Source organism: Drosophila arizonae, chromosome 3, assembly GCF_054131065.1.
Source record: "Drosophila arizonae isolate 15081-1271.41 chromosome 3, UAZ_ARI_1.0, whole genome shotgun sequence".
Lineage (NCBI taxonomy): Eukaryota > Metazoa > Arthropoda > Insecta > Diptera > Drosophilidae > Drosophila > Drosophila arizonae.
This window is the reverse complement of record NC_142923.1, coordinates 5,560,715-5,585,642: the sequence shown is the minus strand read 5'-3', so window position 1 is coordinate 5,585,642 and position 24,928 is coordinate 5,560,715. Positions and strand designations below refer to the sequence as shown.

The window sequence follows — 24,928 nt, the reverse complement described above, 5'->3', positions numbered from 1 at the left end:
TAAAAGCTGCTCATGTCAATATTTTTAAAATAAAACGGCACATTGACAACCTCAGCAGTTTATTCAGATGATGAACAAGTACGCCTTGAAATACAAATCATATTTTATTTTAGAATTAAAACTATTTGTTTACAAGTTTTTTAGCAAAAGGACCTGCGAACCGAATAGAAATTGAAACCTATCGATAGACGGTTCACTTAGGTTCGCTAGGCCGATACTTACACTCATCCTAGGTATCGGAAGTATGTACGGTACGCCGTCGCTTTCGTGTCGTTGCTGCCGTTGTTGTTGTTGTTCGTTACAAAAGTTCTGTTCGGCTGGGCTGGCAAGTGAGTAGTTACTTTTGACAGGCCAGTACTGGATAATAACGTTCTGCAATACGTAAAAATATTCGATTAATTACATCAAGTTGACAATTGGCATTCAGGCTGACAATATACAGTTTAAACGAAAATTAATTGCGAGCAGCTGGCAGAAAAGCTAACCTAGAAGTTATTTTTTCATTTCAACTGTTTTTTTATTTTTACTTTTTGTTTTATCACTTTTTTTTGGACATTTTAAATTCAGTTCAATTTAAAGTGCGTGTTGCTTGGCAAATTAGCTGGAATTATGAATAGCGGCTACAATGCACCTCTATATCATATACCCGTGGCCGTGGAGTCCCTCTGCCAACAGTCCATGTACCAACAGCACACCTATGTGGATCGCACTCGTATGGCCGTAACGGATGTTTTTGTGCAGGAGCATGTCTCCCAGAGTTCCTGGACAATGAGCACACCACCGATACCGATACGTCCGCCCGTATTCATACAAACCGGGCGTGGTCCTTACAATGCAGCACCACCGCCAGCAGCACCACATCCACCGCCGCCACCACCGCCTCCGCCACATCGTCCATCTATGCACGGCCGTTTCACGTATATGTCCATGCCGGGCGTTCAATATTATGCCGCCAGCTCGGGTAAGCTATTGCCAGTTAACATAAATTGTGGCTTGTTCTGTATTGATGAAGCGTTGCAGCATCAATGAACTCATTTGGCCATATGTATATGCAACATTCAGCAACGGCCTCAACCAATGTGTATGTGCCACACTATCATCCAACATACTCCACTTCACGTCCACACAATCATACCAAGGATAATGCATGTCAGACCCGTATGTTTGTCAAGCGCAGCTGCGATGCAACCACACAAACAGATTTAATTGGCGATGCTCCGCCAATAGTCAAGTTTAAATATCAAGCAAATTTAAGCGATAGGTAAGTGTGGAATTATATGCTCTACTACTCCTTACAAATAACATAATAGTAATGCTTTTCCTCTCTATATCTGTATCTATATCCATTGCATAATTTTTAGCATAATTTTGGTACATATTCTGTTCCGTCACAGTCCGTCCGACTGTCTAATTGTCCGCCGATTTCAGAACATACAAGAGCCAGAGATTTGAAATTTGTTTTTGTAGATCAGTGTATAGCCGGCGCCGATCAAATCTTTTTATGCAAAAAACCCGATAGTTTTTTTGGTTTTATTGCTATCGAGCTTATCGCACTTCAGTTAAATAATTAAATCACCTACATCTTAAATATGTATGTCATTTAATAATTAAATATTAAATATGTAAGCTAATTAGGATATCCACATTAAGCCTTATCATGCATTTTATTCTTGAGTGAATCCGATTTAATTATGCGTGTGTATGTCTGCCTGTATATTTGACTCGCCGTCTATCTTCCTAACTACAGAAGATCATTTAAGTTGTCTGTATGAGTGCAGCAGTATTCATTTGGTATTTATAAATATGTAAGTAAAACGGAGCTAGAATGCTTGCAGCAGCAGAGAGTGTTCCCATTGGTCAGTTAAAACTCAACTGCACGACCCCTACCTGACACCGGGCTCAACATTTGAGCGCGACTGAATCAAATTGAGTTAAAGTCACCCTATATAAAGAGCAGCATCTGCATTTCTTCAGTCGGCCCGTCCTGTTGGGGGTCAATCGTGCAGTGCAGTAAAGTAAAGTGAAGTGAAGTGTGTGTAAATATTTAATGATGGCTTAGTTAAGCATTAGTAAAGTAAAGTGAAGTGACGGTTTAGATAAGCATTATAGACTTAGAGGAAATACTTAGACGAAATATGTGCAGAGAAAACTTAGAGAAAATGTTTAGAGGAAAAACATAGAAGAAACACTTAGAGGAAATATTTAAAAGAAAATAATTGTTTCAAGGAAATACCCAGAGGAAATACTTGGGAATACTTGAAATATTTAGAGGATATAGTTGGAGAAAATAGTAACTAGCATGACACTCTGTAGCTTAGATCTAGTGGTATTTATATTCATATACATACATATATATATACATATTGTGGCCCTATATCCTCTCAAGCTTCCTTTCATAGAGTAATTTTGAATATTTCCGATACATTCCAGTAGCAAGGAGTCATCGACTAGTCGCAGCTCATTTGAAAGCAATGGCTGCTTTCCCAGCATTCTGCAGGGCGAACGCCGCAACTCAGAGGTTATCCTGCCCATACAACGCTTGCAGGATATAACACGCATCTCGCTCAAGGGCAGCGACATTGCCGAGCGGCTGGCCAATGCTCATCGCCAGCGTCCGTGCTTCAAGAAGATGGATACATTGTGTGCACGGCTCAAGCAGGATCTCTTGCGTCCAGATGGCGTGCTGCCGAATATCAATTCGCAGGGCATTGCCTGGGCTGTCAAGGATTTCATATTTGTATTCACACGCATTGTCAACTCGTGGGTGATCCTCAAAGGCTATGTCTACAATACACCCGATGGCCTCAACAAGATCAAGGATGAGTTGCCGAGCGGCTTTATGGCCGCCTTCGATAGCTGGCAGATTAGCACATTGACCATTGTGGAAATGATCATCAAGTCGTTTGTTAACTTGGATGGCATGCTGCAGAAGCAGAAGAACAGCTTCTGCAAGTTGGACATTACCAACAACGGCAATGGCAATGGCAACAGCAACAGCAACAGCAACAGCAATAGCAACAGCAATGGCAATGATAACAGCAGCGATTCCAATTCAAGCAATAAAACTTTGAATGGCACCGATACTCCATTGCCACTAAATGCTACAGTGCATCTTACCAATGATAATTTGCTTGGCCCGAGTGCATTTAGCACACCCTATAACAGCATGAAGAGCGATCACACTGTCGATGACACTGTGGACAACAGTTTCAATGAGCCGCCGATGCCGCCACAGGAGCCACCACCACGCATGGCCGGCCGTACCAAATCTGATTTGAATTATTTGTACACCATGATTCAGGATTCGGAGGAGGCGCAACGCTGTGTCAATGCAAATGGCACGTATTTGAAAACCGGCACCTATACGCCGCTTAAGAAGGACGCCAATGCATCGCCACCACCGCAGAATGTGCCCAATAGCTGGAGGGCCACTGTTCAGCCTTTGAATGCCCGTCAGCAGGCACAGCAACCACATCAACATCAGCAGCAGAATCAGAACCAAGTCCACCATCAACAGCACCAGCAGTCGTTGCCGTTCGAACAGCTCAGATCTGCGCTTAAATGTCAAACGCCCAAGCTGAAGATTCCACAGTGTCGTCACATCGACGCCAAACCCTATGCCACACTCATGGGTCGCGAGATGTCGCGCAGATTGTACGAGCTAAGCAATCGCATTATGCAACTGCAAAATATTGATCGTTTCTTCCAAAAGCAGTTTACACGCAACTATGTGAGCATATACATATATCTTATATCATATCGTATTTTTATTAATATCATTAGCATTAATTCGTTATATATATATATATATATATATATTATATTTGTCCCTTTTGCAGTATCCCTACTTCTTCGAGCGATGCCAACATGAGTTCATTGACGTCCGCGCGATTATCCTGAAGTGTGAGAGCGCAACATATCAACATATTTATCAGGCCATACATGATATGCGGCGTATTATATATTTGGTGCGCAGTGATCTGAAGGTATTACCTAAATTCTCATACCTACTCCAACACAAACAAACACAATGGTTTCTGTAATCCTTTGCTGCCTGTTTAGCTGCCGGGAAGCGTATCCAGGATAAGGTATTAGTATGAGTTTGCCATAATATGGACTAATGTACTAATCACTGGTCTCATCGGGCACTAATCTCATATATGCATAGATAACACGACTAATAAGCCATAAACAACATCAACTAATCACTCATCATCTAGAAACTATTTTATTAATATTCTTGCTGAGGGGAGAAGGGAAAGATCCACATATATAGTACTTATGTCTTTGAAATAGAAAGCTGTGGCTCATTTAAGATGACCATATACATCTCGATACACGATCCTCTGCAAGAATATTTTAGCTTCGGAATTTCGAAGATCATTTTTAATTTTTTATTTCAAATTCTTATGCTCTTTACTCATACCCGTTTATTTGTACGCTAAACACCTTTCAACAGGATCATACCAACATGGACTTGCGTCTTTATACCGCTCTTTATGAACGCTCGATCAACGAGATGCTGGCCAAGACACCATATCATCCGCAACAGTTTGAGCATATTACAGGAGAGCCGGGCGAGAAGCTGTTCAACTAGATAATTTAAATTCCGAGTTCCCCTTTTTCCAATTCCGTTTTTCTTACCACTTTTAAGTGGAAGTTAATTATGAGCGTCGGTAGCACCAATCATATAGCAAAACATTTTTAGGCACATACGAAATTCCTAAATGTTGTTAGGTGTTTTTTTTTTTTTTTTTTTCTTTTTTTATGAATTGAATTGTGCAAGCTGAAGGTTGTATCATAATTAGCTTGCTGAATTAACAATACTATTTCTATAATATCTAAAGTCTCTGTGGAAGATTATCGTTGTTCCGATATCAGTTTGGCTTTAATAGTTACAATTTCAAATTCTCCCATTTCTTAAGCAAGCTAAAAGTTTCATAAAACGAAGGAAAGAGTAAACATTTTCTAAAAAAGTGCTAGTAAATTCATACAATTTTTATAGATAAATAATATAAACAAAAACGGAAACTAGATAGCTTAAAATGTTTGGACAACAAAAAAATTGCTTAGAAATGTTTTTTATGAATATTTTTGAAAGTATTTTTTGACACATTTATAAACAAAAATTAAGAAATTAGCATGTGAATCCCACTCTATATAAACCCATAATGCAGAAACATGAGATCTAGTAAAGGCAAACTATATATATGTATATGTAGCCATATAGCCAATAGTTATTATTTTTGTAACTGATCTGTCGCATATAACTCTCATGTATTATTTTTGGTATAATATACATACATAAAACCTACATATACAATCAATATTAAAATTATTGTATTAAATACTATTTAAAAACAATAAATAAACATATCTCTTATAGTCAATCGATTTTAACAAAGTCCTGCAAACTAATGTCCTGCGCCAGCAGCATGCTGTGGAATAACGAACTGCGATTGGCCGCCAGTTCGTGCGGCTTGCCCTGCTCAGAGATGCGCCCATCGTCCAGTACAAGGATGCGATCCATGGCCTGCAGGCCACGCAAACGATGCGCTATAAAGATCAGGGTACAGCTCTTGAACGCATTACGCAACGCCTGTTGCATGCACAAATCTGATTCGTCGTCCAGGGACGAGGTGCCCTCATCGATACACACGACCTTTGCATTCTTGAGCAACGCACGTGCCAGGCATAGCAGTTGACGCTGTCCGGCGGATAGGTTATTGCCGCCACGATCGACATGGCCATCGAGGCCACCCAGCTGTTGGACAAGCAGCGTCGCGGCTGCCGAGTTCTTGATGGCATGCCAAATCTCGGAGTCGTAATACCTGTGACTAGGATCCAGATTCTCGCGCACAGTGCCTGAAAAATAAAATATTTAGTTTTGATTTTGCCAGCTAGTCCATTTTAAAGACGTACCTTCAAAGAGGAAGGGTTCCTGTGTTATCACGCCAATGCGTTCACGCAGCACGCTCAATGCCACAGTCTTCAGATTCATCTGATCCAAATAGATATCACCGTGGCTAAGCGGTGCAACACGTAACAATGCAGCCAGCACAGAGCTCTTGCCAGCTCCAGTGCGACCCACGATACCAATGCGTTCGAATGCCTCCGTTTTGAAACTAATGTCCCGCAGAGCTGGCGACAGATGCTCTCTATAGCTGAGCTGTACATCCTGGAAGCTAAGCACACCCTGGGTGGGCCAGCCAAATGGCGGATCGGCATTGCCCTCGGCATTGTGTTCGGGTTCCAGTTGCAAATACTGATCCACGCGCTCCACGGCAACCAGCTCCTGTTCTGTTTCGGCAACGGCGTGCAACAGATCGCCCAGCTGTCCGGTTATGGACAAAGCATACGAGATACACAGACCCACCAACCCAGGATTTATAGTATGCGAAGCCGTTATAGCCGCTATGAGACCAGCGCCGCCCACGAGCAAAGCGCCCAGCATTTGAAGACGCAAAGCCAGCCACTGTTGAGCAGCTGCTGACGACAACTGCGCCTTGGTGCTCTCCTCCAGCTTGCCTTGGAAATCGCGCTGAAAACGCGCACTGGCGCGCATGCTGCGTATTGTAGTCAGTCCCTGCAGCGTCTCCGTAAAGTGGGTATAGAGCGGGGACATGGCGTTACTGGACAGCCGTTTAATGTCTCGAGAGGCATGGCGATAACGTCGCTGTAGATTCAAATAGATCGGGACCATGGGTACTACAACCAATACCAGCCATGGCATGGCATATAGGCTGACGCACAAGGCGCCCACCAAGCCCGCCAGCTGGGCTAGCAGTATGTTCAGGATGAAGGGCAGCGAATCATCCACCGTATTGATGTCCGAGGAGAAGCGATTGAGTATGCGGCCCACAGAGGTGATATCAAAGAAATTGAACTTGGCCTGCAAGAAAGTGAATTAAAATGAGTGTATGTATAGAAAAACAAGCAAGAATGTTCTAATCGAGATCGCATGAATAGGAGATAACCTACGCTTCGAGCAGAATTGTTTCTTGAATAACTTTTCTTGTAGAATAACTTGTTATAACACGATCTCAGTCTAAGAGATTGAAGGTCAACAAAAAACCCTTGAAGGGGTTAGATACAATACTCACAAACATGACGCGCTTCAAAAGCTGTTCGTGTATATAGATGGCCGCTTTGATACCAGCATAGGCAAAGAGAAAAGCTCGCGCTAGGGTGACCAGCGAATTGGTGATGGCAATCGCAGTGAATATGCCCAAATAGAAACCAGTTGTGTGCGCAGCAGCGCTGTCATTGCCAGATGCGCCGGGTCTTATCAGTTGATGTTGCAGCGTCGTATCGTTCGTATGGCCATCCAGTGTCGTCTCGGTGACCCAGTGCGCCAACCAGGCATCGCTCAAGTTGCGTGTCAGCTGCATGAGCAGCACAAACAGTAGCACAGTCAACGCCAGTGGAGCGGACACGGCTTTCCAATAGCAGGAGAACACATTGCCCGATAAATGTCCGTATTCACGTGATTCCTCCAGTAATAGGCTGTCCACACTACGTTTATCCTCCTCTGCTGTCACATTGACCAGCGCCATGGAAGAGCGACGCAGCAATTTGTTGGCCTCCTCGTCCTCTTCCTCATCCTCCTCGCTCAGATCAATGCTCTCCGTCATATAGTCACTGGGTCGCAATTGTCCATCCTCAACATGAAGTATCTGATTGGCATGGAAGAACAGTTGCGTGCTCCGCGTCACTACAATGCGCGTCTTCTGCTTCAGCAGACCCAACAGACAGTGACGTATTATGTGCTTGGCCACGTGAGCGTCCAAGGAGGAGAGAACGTCGTCCAACAGATAAACTGAACGAATACGAAAGGAAACTCATACTCTTTTATGAATCATAATAGCAATGAAAACTTACTCTTCTTATCCTGGTACACGGCTCTGGCCAAGGCAACTCGTGCCCTCTGGCCGCCTGACAACGTCCGTCCATTCTCCCCCACACCTATCAGATCGCCGCCCAGCGTCCGTATGTCCTCGTTTAAGGCACAAGCATGCAGCACCGTCTTGTACCACTGCTCATCGAAATTGCTGCCCCAGACGATGTTGTCGCGTATGGTGGCACGTTGCAACCACGGTGATTGGGGCACATAGCCAAAGCCGTTGCTTAAATCCTGGATGCACACTTCGCCATTGACGCACTGCAGTCCGGCAATGATGGCAGTGAGTAGGCTGCTCTTACCTCCGCCCACTGGGCCCTCAATACAGATTAGTTGACCCGCTTTGACGTCCAAATTGATGTCACTGAGTCGAAACTGGGAAATGGCTGTCTCGCTGTCCGTCTCACTGTGCTCTGCATCATGCACAAAATGGGCGCCTTTTAGTTTCAGCACACTGGGCGTGGTGTCTCCAATTGCAGTGGAACGCATTATAGGATTATAATAACTGGAATAATCCAAATTGGGCACATCCATCAGCTGTTGAACGCGTCGAAGGGATACCCATGCCTCGATCAGTCCATTAAGCACCCAGGGAAAGGCGTTCAATGGCCCAATCAGCATGTAGAGCAGAGCAACACTTGTGTAAGTCGTCGACGCAATCAGTGGGTTGCCGAGCAGCACAGAAACGCCAAAGGTGAGCAGGCACATCAGCACTGGTGTAGTTGCCCAGAAGTAAACACACATTGCATCTAAATATTTGCGCTTGGACAAAAATCGTAGTTCCTCGGTACGCAACGAACGGATTTTCGTAATAAATATTGGCTCCCAGGCATTGGTCTTGATTTGCTTGGCGCCTTGCATAGTCTCCGTCGTAGCTGACAGTCGTGCATCCTTGGCCGTCATTAGGCCTGTGGAATATATGCCAATGCGTTTGGCTAGCCAGCGATTGATAGGTATAAGCAGAGCGGCAAATATGACGCCAGCCAAGAAGGCAGCGCCTAGTTGTAGATAGAGCAGATACAGAGTGGTGAAAAGCTTGAACGGTATGCTCCAAAAGAAGTGGAAGCTGATGCAGGAGTTGACAATGCGATCGGCATCCGTGGACATCAAGTTCAACATATCTGGACGGGATTCCCGTACGCCCCGTGCCTCCAGAGCTTTGCGATAGATGCTATTGACCACGCCCACGCGCATCTTCATGCTGACCATGGCCATGCGCCAATCAAAGTGACAGCCGCACAGCGCCGACAACAAGGTGCTCCCGAACAGACCCAAGGCATAGTAATAGGCTTTCTGATCCGCCTCTGATCCATCCTGCCGCAACAGTCCGCCCAATAGCAACGGTCCGGCAAAGCTGGAGATATCCGCTACCAGACGCAACAATCCAATCAAATAGAACTCGAAACCGAAACACTTGTGCAGCGCACGAAAGACGCTTTGTGTTTGCGACAAGGCCAGATGCAGTCGTTCGCTGAGCCGTGTAATGTTGAGCGCGTCGGGCAGATCGAACAAATCCTCGACTCGACGCAGCTTGCCGGCAACGCCCTTGCCTATGAGCGGCTGCACCCAGTGGAAAACGAAACGTGACAGCCAATTGGCCTCATCCTGGGCATGGCCGAGCAGCGCCTCATTCATTTCAAAATGGAAATAGGTATAGCGATGGGACAGCAACGCCTCCTGCTCGCGATCTCTACTGCCGGCAGGTGCGGCACAGTAAATGGCATTACCCTTCGGCACCAGAGTGGCGGCATAGCACAAATCACACAGTAACGTGGCCAGACTCCATGGCCACCACTCGAAATGGCGGCTCGTACGCAACCAGACACCATCGAGCACAACGACCGTCAGCCAAAAGACATTCATCAACAAAGGACCGCGGTGACTCAGCTTACCATAGTGTCGAGCAGTCAGCAGGTAACCTAAAACCAAAGTATCCATGAGTCGGTTTGAATTGACAATAATATCAACATCTTTGTTGGGGGGACTCACCACAGTGAACTACCCACATGATGCACTCGGCGCTGACAACTAAGATATCGACGGCATACAAATCGACGCCTGCTCGATGGAATACGAATATCTTTGATACAGGTAATATGGCCAAAATAATACTGAACAATATACGCAATGTAAGCATTTGCATCTGAAGCCCATTGCGTATTATCTGCTGCGTATGGTTGCCAAAATTGTAGGCGGATATTGCTGCAAAAATGGTGTAAATAGGCAACTGCAGCAGTGTTTTCTGGAAACAGGGCAACAGATCGTTCGTATCGTTGGCAAATGGCTTCAGACCCGTTGGGCAGAAATGTGTCCAGTTCCATGCAAAATTCCAATCGGTTTCCAACATCGTATTTACTTATTTAACGTGCTCAAACAATGGCGTTTACGAAATTTGATCTTATTTTCACACAGCTTAGTGTGTTAGTCATCATTTGCGTTTGTCGCGCAGTCGAACAAAAAGAAACGCGCGCAGCACGGGTCTAGCGCCTAGCAGAGATAAATGCTTTTGTGAAAAACCGTTTATTGACCAGATTGCGCATTAGTGCTTAGCTGCCGCCGCTCTTGTTTATAACTAAAAAACAGCTGGCGCGGCGAAAAAATTGTATTACCAGCTGCAACGTCTACTCGTGAATGTCAGTATCCGCTAAAGGCGACATAAAGATATCGATGTGTCTGTGTACTATCGCCATCGAATGTGTGAATAAGATATGAATACACATATTGATTGATGTTCTTTAACTCACCTTTGAATAATTCTAACGATTCGTAGTTTTCACTGAATGGTTCTGTTTCTAGAAGCCTGGTTTAAAGCAAGAAACCTTTTTTTTAAACTAATATACTTTTCTTGTACTCTTGTGAATTCTAATCCAATATTATAATATTTTCTTCTAAAATATACCCCATTTTTCTCCCTCTTTATACAATTCAAGCAATAGGATGAACTATCAACGTTTACTAAATTTTGCCACAATTGATTTTTGGATCTTTCATCGGTACATTCAGTCGGCAGGTTTTCATTCTGATCATTTCCAATCATCTGTTTCTCTTCCTCTTTTTCGTCCCCTTCCTCATCCTGTTCGTTTTCATCACTGTCTACTAAATAAATTATATCACTAAAGTCAGGAGTAACACAAGAAAAATTTGGTTTATCCATATGTAAGGTTGGGACTGCATTGTTTCTTAATTTTCGTTTACCAATATATTTCTGCTCGAAATGCCTGTTACATATTCTAGCCGTTTTCATATCAAAATTTTTAGGTACATCGAATGTTTTAATCCACTTATCCAAAAGATATCTTTTTGATGCAAATGTAAATAGTTTAATCGTATTATTTTCGGAACTATTCGCATAGGTTGCACGACAATTTTCTATTATACATTTGTAGAATGTATTTGGAGCATATTTTTTTCGTCTTCTATTTTTCACACCAGCACCTGATTTTCTTACTACACTTTTTTCAGTCATAGTTTTAATAAACATAGAACTATTTCAAAATCTGTCATTTTTTACAACACTTGAAGATCACATAATAAATTTTTCAGTTGCGAGGTCTTGTGTCAACTAAAGTGACATATGCGCTTCCTATTACTTTCAATTGGTTTCTCAATTGTATGATTTGATGACATCTAACTAAAGTGTCTTTTAGAAAGGGTCCACTTGATCGGTGTATGTAATATAAATGTATATTTATTTTGCAGATTATGCGTTAATGCTAAGCTGTCGCCGTTCTTGATTACTAATAAGAAACAGCTGGCGCGGCGAATAAATAACTTGACTAAGGAACCAGGTGCAACGTTCACATGTGAATGTCACCACTGAAGCGTCCTGAAGATATCGATATTTTAGTGCACAATTGCTATTGATATTACAACTTTACATTTGAATGTGTGTATGAATAGGACGTTCACATTTCAACTCACCTTTGAATTATTTAAATTCCTAGCTTCCAATGAATAGATATGTCTCTAGTTGCCTGCTTTAAAGCAAGAAACTTTTCTTTTAAGCTAATATACTTTTCCTGTACTCTTGTGAGTTCTATTCCTATATTATAATATTTTCTTCTATAATATACCTCATTTTCCTCTCTATTTATACAATTTAAGCAATAGGATGAACTATCAATGTCTACTAAATCCTGCCACAATTGATGTTTTGTCTTGTTTTTAAAGCTCAAAATATTATCTAAAGATTCTTCATCGTCATATTGATTCTGAATATTTTTAATCTGCAGTTGCTCTTTCACTTCCTCTTGCTTTTCTTCCTGTTTATGTTCATCTTCGACCATTTCTCCTAAATAAGTCGTATCGCTAAAATCAACAGTCTCACAGGATAATTTTGGATTGTACCAATGTAAGGGTGGGACTTCATTAGCCCTTAAGTAACGTTTAAAGTCAACAATCTCACAGTATAAGTTTGGATTGTTCAAATGTAATGTTGGGACTGCATTATCTCTTAAGAAACGTTTACCGATACACGCCTGCTCGAAATGTTTACTACATATTTTAGCCTTTTTAAAGTTAAGATTATTCGGTAAATTGCATCTTTTGATCCACTTGTTTAAAAGAGAAGTATTTGAGGGAAAAGCGAATAAATGAACCCGATTATTGTCGGCGCATTTCCTATAGCTCGCACCACATGTTTTTATTATACATTTCCCGCCATTTCTTCGAGTTTCTTTACAACTTTTATTTTTTATACCTACATCTGTTTTTTTTATAACACTCTCTTCAGCCATAGTTCCGAGCAAAACCTTTTCAAATCTTATCACTATTCGCAATAGAAGAAACACTCAAGATTAAACTAAAAATTGCTAAGATGAAAAGGCTATTGTAAACTAATGTGACAGTATACGTATGTGCGCTTCCAATTTCTTCGGATTTGTTTCTAACTTGTGGGAATTTACATTTGACTAATGCGTCTTATAAAAAGTGTTTTTTGTATGCACATATGTATATTTATTGTCCAGATTGCGCGTTATTGCTTAGCTATCGCCGTTCTCGTTTATTACTAAAAAAAAAAAAAAAAAAAAAGAAAAAAAACAGCTGGCACGGCGAATAAAAAACTAAAGACTAAACGACGTTCACTTGTGAATGACAGACACCACTTTAAGAGTCATGAAGCTATCGATATTTTTCTGTAACATTGCTACCGATATTAATATTTTACATTTGGATGTGTGTATGAATAGGACGTGTAAATTTTAACTCACCTTTAAATTATTTGAACGATTCCTAGTTTTCAATGAATAGATATGTCTCTAGACGCCTGCTTTAAAGCAAGAAACTTTTCTTTTAAGCTAATATACTTTTCCTGTACTCTTGTGAGTTCTATTCCGATGTTATAATATTTTCTTCTATAATATACCTCATTTTCCTCTCTATTTATACAATTTAAGCAATAGGATGAACTATCAATGTCTACTAAATCCTGCCATAATTGATGTTTTGTCTTGTTTTTAAAGCTCAAAAAATTCTCTAAAGATTCTTCATCGTCATATTGATTCTGAATATTTTTAATCTGCAGTGGCTCTTTCACTTCCTCTTGCTTTTCTTCCTTTTTATGTTCATCCTCGACCGTTTCTCCTAAATAAATCGTATCGCTAAAGTCAACAGTCTCACAGGATATGTTTGGATCGTTCCAATGTAAGGGTGGGACTTCATTAGCTCTCAAGTTACGTTTAACATCAACGATCTCACAGGATAAGTTTCGATTGTTCAAATGTAAGGTTGGGAGTGCATTATTTCTCAACTTTCGTCTACCAATACATTCCTGTTCGAAATGCCTGCTACATATTTTAGCCCTTTTAAAGTCACGATTATTCGGTAAATTGCATATTTTAACCCACTTATTTAAATGAGAAGTTTTTGAGGGAAAGCTAAATAGTTTAATCGGATTATCTTCAGAACTTTTCCTATAGCTAGCATCACAATTTTCTATTATACATTTCTCACTACCTCTTCGTGAATCCTTTTTACCTTTATTCTTCAGTCCAATACCAGCCATAATTAAAAAAAAAAAAATCGAAATCCTATTCAAATTTTGTCGCTTTTTGCAACAGTAAAATCAATTAAAGATTATACGATAAACCGCTCCGTTGCGAGGTTGACCCTCAACTTAAGTGACATAGGCGCTTCCTAATACTTTGAATTGGTTTCTCACTTGTATGACTTTATGACATATAACTGATGAGTCTTCAAAACTGGGTCCATTTGATTTGCGTATGCAATATATATGTATATTTATCGTCCGGATTGTCCGTGTTTAGATGTCGCCGCTATTCTTTATAACTAAGAAACAGCTGGCACGGCGAATACAAAAGCTACAACAGCTGTGACGTTCATTCGATTTTCGATTAATCGATATTTTGCGTGCATCCACAAATACATTTATAATTGAAATTAATGGAAACTTGTTTATATATGTATTTTATATGATCTACAACGCCTTCTTCTGCCTGCTACTTACATTTTAAAAAACTATATCTTTATTTTCAATATATAAAAAAATATTTTACAAAATAACTGAAATAAATACTATTCATATATAATCAAATTCTTAATTAGGAACTCGAAATTACATAGAATAAAATTTTCATGTTTTTTTTATCTTTTGTTGCTAAGATGTTTTACATTTAAATTCAATGCTTATAAATTAATGAATAATTTTAATAGTAATTGAAGTTCTTCCGTTGCTTATCAATGACTGAGTAACTGAACAGGCTTCGCTGTTTATAGAACAGCTCTACACAAATGAAAGAACATTTTTTCAGTGACCACTACGCTAATCAAAGTTCGCGTCGAGGATAACGATCAGGACGATTTCAATCAAATCAAAGGATGTGAAGAGGTGATAGCTAATTCGATGGGCTGATCCAACACTAATGCTCGCCTATATTGTCTATAAATATAGAACGACTATTGGCTCAATGAGAATATCATCAAATTTTGAAGATCTTCTTTCAGATTCTTTCATGGGCGCCGATGCGGTGTCCTGGTTGAGTTTATCCTTACGCTTGATCAGCTAACTCGGCTTCGGATATGCTGGCAGTAACCATTGTGCGGAAGACTGAGTACCTTTCAGAAAGATTAAGGAATCTTTGTATATGATCTCTTTCTTTGTTTTCTTAGAGCACGAAGCGCTGCCGCAGGTGTTTTTCTCCTCATCCCTTTGACCAGAGGCATTGAGCTGCCGGCATAATTAAGCTGAAAATTGTAAATAAATTATTGATGAAAAAAAAATTAACCATCGAAAATTCGAGACTACAAATTTACTACAACTCACCGTTTCGGCCAGCAGAAGTCCAGCATTTGCATTTGTTGCGCAGTTGAACAAGCCAAATGGAGGCCGCGGGTAGCACCTAGCAATGATAAATACTATTTTGGAAAACCATTTACTGTCTAGTTAGCTGTTGCTTTTCTTATTCGTAGCTAACAACTAATACAAATCCTCGACGCTCACTGGTGATTGAAATTTTGCTCTTTCGGCTACAAAGAGTTTATAGATGTTTGCGTGTACTATTGCTATCCATAATACTTTACATTTGGATGCATGTCTGTACATATATATGAATGGGACGTGAGCATTGGTGTGTACTTAACTTAGTTAAGAATTGTTTAAACAATTCGCAGTTTTAAACGAAATTTCTCCGTCTCTAGAGGCCTTACTTAAAGAAAGAAACTTTTCTTTTAAGCTAATATACTTTTCCTGTACTCGTGTGAGTTCTATTCCGATATTATAATATTTTCTTCTATAATATACCTCATTTTCCTCTCTCTTTATACAATTTAAGCAATAGGATGAACTATCAATATCTACTAAATCCTGCCACAATTGATGTTTTGTCTTGTTTTTAAAGCTCAAAAAATTATCTAAAGATTCTTGATCGTCATATTGATTCTGAATATTTTTAATCTGCAGTGGCTCTTTCACTTCCTCTTGCTTTTCTTCCTGTTTATGTTCATCTTCGACCATTTCTCCTAAATAAGTCGTATCGCTAAAGTCAACAGTCTCACAGGATAAGTTTGGATTGTTCCAATGTAAGGGTGGGACTTCATTAGCTCTTAAGTAACGTTTAAAGTCAACAATCTCACAGGATAAATCTGGATTGCTTAAATGTAAGGTTGGGACTGCAATAGCTCTTAGTTTACGTTTACCAACACATTCCTGTTCGAAATGCCTGCTACATATTTTGGCCCTTTTAAAGTTAAGATTATTCGGTAAATTGCATCTTTTGATCCACTTGTTTAAAAGAGAAGTATTTGAGGGAAACGCAAATAAATGAACCCGATTATTGTCGGCGCATTTCCTATAGCTCGCACCACATGTTTCTATTATACATTTCGCGCCATTTCCCTGTTTATATTTACAATTTCTATTTTTTAAACCAACATCTGTTTTTGGTATAACTCTCTTTTCAGCCATAGTTTCGAGCAAACCCTTTTCAAATCTATTCGCAACAGAAGAAACACTCAAGATTACACTAAAAATCGGTAAGATGGAAGGGCTATTGTAAACTAAAGTGACAGTATACGTATGTGCGCTTCCAATTTCTTGTGATTTGTTTCTAAATTGTGGGAATTTACATTTAACTAATTTGTCTTACAAAACTTGTTTTTTTTTTTTTTTATATGCCTATTCAATCTATATTGGTATGCACATATGTATATTTATTGTCCAGATTGCGCGTTATTGTTTAGCTATCGCCGTTCTCGTTTATTACTACAAAAAAAAAAAAAAAAAAAAAAAAACAGCTGGCGCGGCGAATAAAAACCTAAAGGCTAAAAAACCAGCTGCGACGTTCACTTGTGAATGACAGACACCACTTTAAGCGTCATGAAGCTATCGATATTTTTCTGTACCATTGCTATCGATATTAATATTTTACATTTGGATGTGTGTATGAATAGGACGTGTAAATTTTAACTCACCTTTAAATTATTTTAACGATTCCTAGTTTTCAATGAATAGATATGTCTCTAGACGCCTGCTTTAAAGCAAGAAACTTTTCTTTTAAGCTAATATACTTTTCCTGTACTCTTGTAAGCTCTATTCCGATATTATAATATTTTCTTCTATAATATACCTCATTTTCCTCTCTATTTATACAATTTAAGCAATAGGATGAACTATCAATGTCTACTAAATCCTGCCACAATTGATGTTTTGTCTTGTTTTTAAAGCTCAAAAAATTATCTAAAGATTCTTCATCGTCATATTGATTCTGAATATTTTTAATCTGCAGTTCCTCTTTCACTTCCTCTTGCTTTTCTACCAGTTTATATTTATCATCGACCGTTTCTCCTAAATAAGTCGTATCGCTAAAGTCAACAGTCTCACAGGATAAGTTTGGATCGTTCCAATGTAAGGGTGGGACTTCGTTAGCTCTTAAGTTACGTTTAAAGTCAACAATCTCAAAGGATAAGTTTGGATTGCTCAAATGTAAGGTTGGGACTGCATTAGCTCTTAAGTAACGTTTACCGATACACGCCTGCTCGAAATGTTTACTACATATTTTAGCCCTTTTAAAGTTAAGATTATTCGGTAAATTGCATCTTTTGATCCACTTGTTTAGATGAGAAGTTTTTGAGGGAAACGCAAATAATCGAACCCGATTATTGTCGGCGCATTTCCTATAGCTCGCACCACATGTTTCTATTATACATTTCCCGCCATTTCTTTGACATTTTTTACAACTTTTATTTTTGGTACCTATATCTGTTTTTTTTATAACACTCTTTTCAGCCATAGTTCCGAGCAAAACCTTTTCCAATCTTTATAACTAAGAAACAGCTGGCACGGCGAATACAACAGCTGTGACGTTCATTCGATTTTCGATTAATCGATATTTTTCGTGCATCCACACATACATTTAAAATTGAAATTAATGCAAACTTGTTTACTTTATATATTTTATATGATCTGCAACGCCTTCTTCTGCCTTCTACTTACATTTTTAGAAAACTATATCTTTATTTTCAATATATAAAAAAATATTTTACAAAATAACTGAAATAAATACTATTCATATAGGAATAGAATTACATAGAATAAAATTTCCATGTTTTTTTTTTTTTATCTTTTGTTGCTAAGATGTTTTACATTTAAATTCAATGCTTATAAATTAATGAATAATTTTAATAGTAATTGAAGTTCTTCCGTTGCTTATCAATGACTGAGTAACTGAACAGGCTTCGCTGTTTATAGAACAGCTCTACATAAATGAAAGAACATTTTTTCAGTGACCACTACGCTAATCAAAGTTCGCGTCGAGGATAACGATCAGGACGATTTCAATCAAATCAAAGGATGTGAAGAGGTGATAGCTAATTCGATGGGCTTTTTTGAATAATTTCGACCCTGATCCAACACTAATGCTCGCCTATATTGTCTATAAATATAGAACGACTATTATGTAAATCTACCGCCATATTCCTCAAGCGGTGGCTCAATGAGAATATCATCAAATTTTGAAGATCTTCTTTCAGATTCTTTCATGGGCGCCGATGCGGTGTCCTGGTTGAGTTTATCCTTACGCTTGATCAGCTAACTCGGCTTCGGATATGCTGGCAGTAACCATTGTGCGGAAGACTGAGTACCTTTCAGAAAGATTAAGGAATCTTTGTATATGATCTCTTTCTGTGTTTTCTTAGAGCACGAAGCGCTGCCGCAGGTGTTTTTCTCCTCATCCCTTTGACCAGAGGCATTGAGCTGCCGGCATAATTAAGCTGAAAATTGTAAATAAATTATTGATAACAAAAAAAATTAACCATCGAAAATTCGAGACTACAAATTTACTACAACTCACCGTTTCGGCCAGCAGAAGTCCAGCATTTGCGTTTGTTGCGCAGTTGAACAAGCCAAATGGACGCCGCGGGTAGCACCTAGCAATGATAAATACTATTTTGGAAAACCATTTACTGTCTAGTTAGCTGTTGCTTTTCTTATTCGTAGCTAACAACTAATTTGCTCTTTCGGCTACAAAGAGTTTATAGATGTTTGCGTGTACTATTGCTATCCATAATACTTTACATTTGGATGCATGTCTGTACATATATATGAATGGGACGTGAGCATTGGTGTGTACTTAACTTAGTTAAGAATTGTTTAAACAATTCGCAGTTTTAAACGAAATTTCTCCGTCTCTAGAGGCCTTATTTAAAGAAACCTTTTTTTTTTAACTAATATACTTTTCCTGTACTCTTGTAATTTCTATTCCGATGTAATGATATTTCCTTCCACAATTAGGTGAATTATGGATTTTCCTCTCTTTATATAATTTAAGCAATAGGATGAACTATCAATGTCTACTAAATCCTGCAATTTATTTTTCGATTTTCTTTTCGAAATGCCTGCTTCCTATTTTAGCCCTTTTAATGTTGAGATTAATTGATAAATTGCATTCCTTAATCAACTTGTTTAAATGCAAACTATTTGATGGGAATGAAAGTAATGTAATCCGATTTCCAGAAATTGTGTGGTGCGAGCGCACCACATGTTTATACCCTGAACCATTGAAAATGGGAAATCAGGGTATAATGGTTTTGTGAAAAGTATGTAACCCTTTTGCCTGTTACATCTAATAATTACAGCTTATCATCGCAGACTCCATAAAGTATATATATTCTTGATCAGGACGACGAGCTGAGTCGATCCGTCCTCCGTCCGTCTGTCCGTCCTCGGTATGAGCAAACCGATCTCAGAATATATAAGAGCTAGAGAGCTGAAATTTGGAATGCATACTCGTGTATACAATAGGCAGTACAATCTTGTATTATTTTTTAGATGACTTATCCGATAACTTTTTTATCGAGAATAATCGAAAAATCCACTTTGTTTTGTCAGCCTAATTTGAACACTTTTAGACCTGGAGACTTCAAATTTGCGTTGTGTATAAAGTTAATGAATACAAAGATTTTGTAATTTTTTGATTTTAGATACCACGCTGAAGTGCAGAATGCGTAAAATATCAACTTGGAGCGTTCAGAGTATCTCCCAGTCGAGCAGTCTCTTCTTAATTATTTTATTATACATTTTCCGCCATTTCCTTGTTTATATTTACGCTAAGTTGGGAGGGATAGTGTCAACTAAGGTGAGAGCATTCATATCTAAGTAAAGCGTCTTTTAAAAAGGGTCTTCTATGTTAAATGCCATGTAACATTTACATATATGTAGATGCAAGTTTTAACTCACCTTTGAATTATTTTAACGATTCCTAGTTTTCAGTGATTGGATATGTCTCTAGACGCCTGCTTTAAAGCAAGAAACTTTTCTTTTAAGCTAATATACTTTTCCTGTACTCTTGTGAGTTCTATTCCGATGTTATAATATTTTCTTCTATAATATACCTCATTTTCCTCTCTATTTATACAATTTAAGCAATAGGATGAACTATCAATGTCTACTAAATCCTGCCACAATTGATGTTTTGTCTTGTTTTTAAAGCTCAAAAAATTATCTAAAGATTCTTCATCGTCATATTGATTCTGAAAATTTTTAATCTGCAGTGGCTCTTTCACTTCCTCTTGCTTTTCTTCCTGTTTATGTTCATCCTCGACCGTTTCTCCTAAATAAGTCGTATCGCTAAAGTCAACAGTCTCACAGGATAAGTTTGGATTGTTCCAATGTAAGGGTGGGACTTCATTAGCTCTTAAGTTACGTTTAAAGTCAACAATCTCAAAGGATAAGTTTGGATTGCTCAAATGTAAGGTTGGGACTGCATTAGCTCTTAGGTTACGTTTACCAACACATTCCTGTTCGAAATGCCTGCTACATATTTTGGCCCTTTTAAAGTTAAGATTATTCGGTAAATTGCATCTTTTGATCCACCTGTTTAAAAGAGAAGTTTTTGAGGGAAACGAAAATAATTGAACCCGATTATTGTCGGCGCATTTCCTATAGCTCGCACCACATGTTTCTATTATACATTTCGCGCCATTTCCTCGCTTTGGTTTTAAATTTTTATTTTTTACACCAACATTTGATTTTTGTATAACACTATTTTCAGCCATAGTTCTGAGCAAAACCTTTTCAAACCTTTTCTGTAAATCACCAAGTTGGATTGGTTACTAACTTGCAGGAAATTACATCTACGTCTTTTAAAGGGTTTTTTTTTTTAAATTCCTATGTGATATATATTTATATGCACATATGTATATTTATTTTTCAGATTGCGCGATAATGCTTAGCTGTCGTTCGTTTTTGTTTATTAATATGAAACAGCTGGTGCGGCGAATAAAGAACTAAAGGCTAAGGAACTAGGTGCAACGTTCACATGTGAATGACAGACACCACTTTAAGCGTCGTGAAGCTATCGATATTTTTGTGCACCATCGCTAACGATATTATTATTTTATATTTGAATGTGTATATAAATGAGCCGCTCACATTTTAACTCACCTTTGAATTATTTTAACGATTCCTAGTGTTCAGTGATTGGATATGTCTCTAGACGCCTGCTTTAAAGCAATAAACTTTTCTTTTAAGCTAATATACTTTTCCTGTACTCTTGTGAGTTCTATTCCGATGTTATAATATTTTCTTCTATAATATACCTCATTTTCCTCTCTATTTATACAATTTAAGCAATAGGATGAACTGTCAATGTCTACTAAATCCTGCCACAATTGATGTTTTGTCTTGTTTTTAAAGCTCAAAAAATTCTCTAAAGATTCTTCATCGTCATATTGATTCTGAATATTTTTAATCTGCAGTGGCTCTTTCACTTCCTCTTGCTTTTCTTCCTGTTTATGTTCATCTTCGACCATTTCTCCTAAATAAGTCGTATCGCTAAAGTCAACAGTCTCACATGATAAGTTTGGATTGTTCCAATGTAAGGGTGGGACTTCATTAGCTCTTAAGTTACGTTTAAAGTCAACGATCTCACAGGATAAGTTTCGATTGTTCAAATGTAAGGTTGGGAGTGCATTATTTCTCAACTTTCGTCTACCAATACATTCCTGTTCGAAATGCCTGCTACATATTTTAGCCCTTTTAAAGTCACGATTATTCGGCAAATTGCATATTTTAATCCACTTGTTTAAATGAGAAGTTTTTAAGGGAAAGCTAAATAGTTTAATCGGATTATTCTCAGTACTTTTCCTGTAGCTAGCATCACAATTTTCTATTATACATTTACAATCACTTTTTCGTGTATCCTTTCTACCTTTATTCTTCACACTAATACCAGTCATAGTTTTTTGTTTTTTTTTTTTTTCTTTTCAATTACTTTCAAGATATGTCACTTTTTACAACAGTAAAATCTTTTAAAGATCACAAGATAAACCGTTCAGTTGCTAGGTCTAGTGTCAACTTAAGTGACATGACTTTATAACATCTAACTGAACAGTCTTTTAAAACGGGTCTGTTTAATCTGCGTATGTAATATATGTGTATATTTATTTTCCGGATTGTGCGTTGATGCTGACTCCGCGCTTGTTAATAACTAAGAATCAGCTGGCACGGCGATACATCAACAGCTGCGACGTTCACTCGTGAATGACGACATTAGACGACACGAAGCTATCGATACTTTTGCCATACGTGCTCTTGCTGTTGAGAAATTAATGTTATTTATTTAAAATTCAAATTTATAGATACCAATGAAAATGAATCGCCTAAAAGCCAATGTCAAAAAGACAAAAACTAAAATAAATATTTTTAATATAGCAATCAAATTTTTGTATTTATTGCTCGATTAAATAAATCGAAATAAATAGATCATTTGTTTTTGTTATTAGTCACATTTTTTATGATAAAATACAGTGCTTATTAATATAAATTAATATACAAATTTAAAAAATTAGTTATTTTGCTTATGAATGACTGAATAGCTGAATAAATTTGCTGTTTAAATTATAGAACAGCTCTACAAAAATAAAAGAACGATTTCTCAGCGGCCAGCACGCGGATTTCGATTACACAGCCGTCGATGCTAACGCCCAGCTGGAAGATCTAAATGAAATTGAAAGAGATGAAGAGGATGCCTGCTTTGATTCCAGTGATGGAGACGATTTGTTGATGAGGATACTATGGAGGTATCAGCTGGAAGTAAAGCGAAATCTGAATTAACATCACAGTATGCATCATTATTTTCTTTATGTTTTAGCTGCAAGCCTACCTTTAGAAAGTGTACATCTGATACTTCGCCAGCTGAGCTTGAATAGAGACCAAACAATTCGAAACGTGATGATCCAGGCAAAAAAAAAATGTTCAATGATATGAATGATAGGTTTCTGAAAGCATCTGTTCTGCGCTCCCTCGGATATAATTATATCGCCGTCGCTGTTGCCCATTAGTGTTCCTTTCCTTAGTGCGTTGGATTACCAACCAGGCTTCTATTTGTTATTGCATATCCAGTAGATGTTCTCATAACGAGGAAAGCCTCAATGATGACCTAAACCCTCCGATGAACCTGACCGCAGAACGACAAACGAACAATGTTCAGCTATTTCGCCAACATCCATATCTATATATATAAATATAGAAAGACTATTATATAAATTTTTTAAGCTTCAAGTGTGCAACTCACTCAGTATATCATCCCAGTTCCAGAAGACTCGTTGTGCTCCGCCCACTGTCGCTACAGCGGGTGCTACTCGAGCATATTCCTCAAGCGGTGGCTCGATGAGAATAACGTCAAATTTACTGCCCAAGGTTTTCATATCTGCTTTCAGATACATGGGCGCCGATGCAGTGTCTTAAATGAGTTTATCAGCTTAATCAGCTCACGCAGTTACGGATATTCCTGGAAGCGATCGGCCAGTTCGATGTCGCGTATAAAATTCTTTGGCCTTTGACCGGTGTCCACAAAATGCTGGCAATAATCATTGTACGGATTGGAAGACTGAGTGACTTTCAGAAGGGTTGAAGAATCTGTATATGATCTCGTTTGGTTTCCTCTTGGACGACACAGCGCCGGCGACGGAGGTTTCCTCTTCGTCTGCCGGCAGCCTCCGATGCCGGTGCTGCTGCTTCCGTGTAAAGTATCGATAATACTTTACATTTATATGAATGTATATATAGATATGAATGAATGGGATGTGGGCGCTGGCGTGTACTTAGCTCAGCTTTGAATTGCTTGAACAATTCCCAGTGTTAAATGAAATGTCTCTGTCTTTAGAGGCCTGCTTTAAAGCAAGATACCTTTTTTTTAAACTAATATACTTTTCCTGTACTCTTGTAAGCTCTATTCCGATATTATAATATTTTCTTCTATAGTATACCTCATTTTGCTCTTTCTTTATACAATTTGAGCAATAGGATGAGCCATCAACGTCGACTAAATCTTGATTTTTTGGCTTGTTCTTAAAGCTCAATAAAGTATCTACAGATTCTTCGTCGGCACATTCATTTTTCATATCATTTTCAATCCGAATGTTTTTAATATTCTGTTCTTCTTTTTCTTCCTCTTCCGTTTCCTCTTCGTCACTGCCTACTAAAAAAATTGCATCCCTAAAGTCGTCAATATCATAAGAGAAGTTTGGTTTGCACAAATTTAAGGTTGGAATTGCATCGGGCGTTACTTTTCGACCACAAATATATTTCTCTTCAAAGTGCCTGTTACAAATTCTAGCCCTTTTAAGATCCAAATTATTGGATAAGTTGCATTTTTTAATCCACTTGTTCACATTAGATAGTTTTGTTGGAAACGAAAATAATTTAACTGGATTATTTTCGAGACTTGTCCTATAGCTCGCACCACATGATTCTATTAAACATCTAAGACCATTTGCTTGTCTATATTTACGTCTTATATTTTTCACATCATCATCAGATTTTTTTGTAACATCGTTTTCGGCCATAGTTTATGAGAAAAATATCGGTATCTATTTAAATGCAATCTCGGTTTGCAACAGGAAAAACACAAAAGATCGCAGATTGCGCGTTAGTTAGTAGCTGACGCCGCTTTTTTTTTTATAACTAGGAACCAGCTGGCGTGATGAATAAAAGACCTACATCACCTATCGATATTTTGTTTCTGCTCGTGTTACTGACAAAATATGTACATGTTGGTATTTAAAATTCAATCA

The 24,928-nt window shown here is 38.5% G+C and overlaps 2 protein-coding genes across 19 annotated transcripts; one reads left to right on the top strand and one right to left on the bottom strand.

Moving 5' to 3' along the window:
* The first annotated feature begins 81 nt into the window (after positions 1-81).
* On the top strand, positions 82-5,385 carry mtsh (mitoshell). 3 transcript variants are annotated; one of them, XM_018003913.2, is made up of 6 exons: positions 82-329; positions 568-961; positions 1,021-1,261; positions 2,431-3,730; positions 3,840-3,986; positions 4,460-5,385. In XM_018003913.2, exons 2-6 carry the CDS (start codon positions 610-612, stop codon positions 4,595-4,597), a joined length of 2,178 nt encoding a protein of 725 aa, XP_017859402.1. In that variant the 5' UTR covers positions 82-329; positions 568-609; the 3' UTR covers positions 4,598-5,385. The 3 variants fall into 3 exon arrangements, with proteins under 3 accessions (XP_017859402.1, XP_089320240.1, XP_017859403.1); XM_089464114.1 differs by having other exon boundaries at positions 410-961; positions 2,434-3,730; XM_018003914.2 differs by having other exon boundaries at positions 410-961.
* LOC108611341 (ATP-binding cassette sub-family C member 10) lies at positions 5,208-14,164 on the bottom strand. Of its 16 annotated transcripts, none has more exons than XM_089464105.1 (8): positions 12,604-13,055; positions 11,822-11,942; positions 10,645-10,700; positions 9,890-10,580; positions 7,882-9,819; positions 7,104-7,819; positions 5,923-6,892; positions 5,208-5,865 (listed from the first exon to the last, which is right to left on the bottom strand). In XM_089464105.1, the coding sequence occupies exons 4-8, from the start codon at positions 10,245-10,247 to the stop codon at positions 5,387-5,389; spliced, it is 4,461 nt and encodes a 1,486-aa protein (XP_089320231.1). In that variant the 5' UTR covers positions 10,248-10,580; positions 10,645-10,700; positions 11,822-11,942; positions 12,604-13,055; the 3' UTR covers positions 5,208-5,386. The 16 variants fall into 16 exon arrangements, with proteins under 16 accessions (XP_089320231.1, XP_089320232.1, XP_089320234.1 ...); XM_089464106.1 differs by having other exon boundaries at positions 10,645-10,996; positions 12,805-13,055; XM_089464108.1 differs by having other exon boundaries at positions 12,805-13,055.
* Between the last annotated feature and the right edge of the window lie 10,764 nt (positions 14,165-24,928).